General features: G+C 49.7%; 1 protein-coding gene across 1 annotated transcript; it reads right to left on the bottom strand.

Moving 5' to 3' along the window:
- Window positions 1–475: 475 nt before the first annotated feature.
- LOC112885624 (zinc finger BED domain-containing protein RICESLEEPER 2-like) lies at window positions 476–1462 on the bottom strand. Its single transcript, XM_025951204.1, has one exon. It carries the CDS (start codon window positions 1460–1462, stop codon window positions 476–478), a length of 987 nt encoding a protein of 328 aa, XP_025806989.1.
- Between the last annotated feature and the right edge of the window lie 756 nt (window positions 1463–2218).

The following is a 2218-nucleotide window of genomic DNA, read 5'->3' as shown; positions in this document are numbered from 1 at the left end:
AAACTTTCTTCTTCTTTAAAGCTCAACACGAATAAATTCATAATAACAAGAGTAATCATGATTGGTAAGCTGCGAAATAAGTGAGAGTGCCTTATGAAAGCCTCTAATCTTAGCCCTAGGGTCAAGAATAAAAGCAAATGAATAAAATATAGGAATAGTCCTCCAGTACTTAAACAACTTAGCTTTCATAGGCAGTATAGACTCCATAAGCAAAGGATCATTCTCATATTTATTCAGATGAGCAGCAATCTCAATAATATGATGCAACATGACAGGAGCAGTGGGATAGTAAACACCAGACATCTCAACAGTAGACCCATAGAACAATTCAAGAAATGAAAGCAGGTTTCAGCAACATACCAATGATCTTCAGTGAGAAGGGTCTGACCTGTAGCCTGCTTATAGTGAGTATGGATAAAACAGAGAAGGTACTCTTGTAAGGAAGAAGGTGCTTTAACATGAGATAAGTGGAGTTTCATCTCACATCCATGTCCAAGCCAAACTTTCTAGGACGGACACCCATAGCAATACAATAAGATTTGTATGCAGCAATCCTTTGATTAGATGAATTCAAGAAAGATATGGCAGTTCTGAATGTTTCAACATAAGATTTCAAACGTTTCAAACCAGATTTAACAATCAAGTTTATAATATGACATGCACATCTTTGAAGCAAGAAAACAGAACCAATGTATCCAGAGAATTTAGGAGTCAAAGAAGCTATGGCATTAGCATTAGCAGATGCATTGTCAAGAGTAAAAGAGAAGATCTTATCAGTCAACTTCCACTCATCAAGCACAAAACCAATTCGCTCAGCAATATTAAGATCAGAATGAGAACAATCTATAAGACACAAGCCAAGCAACCTCTTCTCTAGTTCCCAATTAGAATTAACAAAATGAGCAACCACACTAAGATAATCCTTCTTAGCATTACCATTCCAAATATCAGATGTAATTGCAACAGAAGAACATGCATTTAAACAGTCCATAAGCAAAGTACGAGATTGATTGAAAAGCTTAGCAACATCTCTAGTGGTTGTCTGCCTAGAAACAGGGGCAAACCTAGGATTATGAGCACGTTTGATATAATCAATGAAAGCATTATATGCACCAATGCCAAGAGGCAGATCTAACCTAGCAATCATACAACATAATTCAGTACGAGCAAACTCAGCATTGTACTCCCAATTTCCAAGAGAACCATCAGAACTAAACTGAACCACAGATTGAGACCTTACAAAACGATCAGCCTTCTTACTACATGAAGCAAGATGCCTAATTAAATGACCAGTACCATTAGTAGAAATACCAGTAAGAACTTTCTTGCAGAGGGTGCATTTAGCACCAGAACATACCCTCTTACCATTCACCTCCTCAGAGATCTCCTCGAAGTTGTTCCAAACGTGCGAGGAGCGTGCCCTTCTCCTGCCCTTGTTCCCCTGCCCCTGCTGCGCTGCCATGCCGGAGGTCACCGTAGCAGACGGTGCCGTCAGTGACGGCGTCGGCGTGGATGACAGGGTCGATGTGGACAAGGGCACTGAGGTCGGCGAACTTGGAGGGGATCCATCGGCAAGGTCGTGGTCGATGTCGGACGGATCGTTGTCGGCATCGGCATCGACAAACGTCATCCGCGGCGGCCGGAACCGGGGTACAGGAGGAGGTGGAGGACGACCCCCCGGGCTCGGGTTGGCCCGCGACCTCAATAAAGAAGCCATCCAGGATAGGCTGCGGGGGCCGGGTGGGGGAGAGCCGGAGAGGCGGAGTCGCGAGGAGGGCGGGACTTTGGGAGTGCGGGCTGCGGCGGTGTGGCCTAGCGGGCCTGGCGGCCTGCGGGGACTGGCGGGGCCGCCGGGGCCGGGGGCGTGGGACGGGGCCGGGGTGCGGGCGGCCGGGCGTGCGGCTCTGGCGCTGCGCCGCTGCGGGCCGGGGGTGCGGGCGGCTGGGCCTGCGGCTGCGGCGCTGCGCCGCTGCGGGCTGGGGGGCGGGGTGGGGTGGGGGGATTAGGGTTAGGGTTGTGGGGGGCGCCGAGGCGGGGGCTTATATACGCGACCGGGTTTATTGGGCCGTGCCTTTATGGGCCGTGCTTTTTAATGGGCTGTGCCGCCCATCATGCTGTGACGGACCGCAATTAACTGGGCCGTGCCGTGCCGCCCATCGAGCTGGCTTCTCGGCCCATGGCATGGCCCGACCTTTTCTCAGGCCTGGCCCGGTCCATC

This window comes from Panicum hallii, chromosome 3 (assembly GCF_002211085.1).
Source record: "Panicum hallii strain FIL2 chromosome 3, PHallii_v3.1, whole genome shotgun sequence".
Classification (NCBI taxonomy): Eukaryota; Viridiplantae; Streptophyta; class Magnoliopsida; order Poales; family Poaceae; genus Panicum; species Panicum hallii.
Note: the sequence above shows the minus strand (reverse complement) of the source record. Positions and strands in the feature narration are given on the sequence as shown.

Excerpts from the sequence above, each read along its gene's own strand:
- LOC112885624 (XM_025951204.1), bottom strand. The coding sequence starts at position 1,462 with ATGGCAGCGCAGCAGGGGCAGGGGAACAAGGGCAGGAGAAGGGCACGC.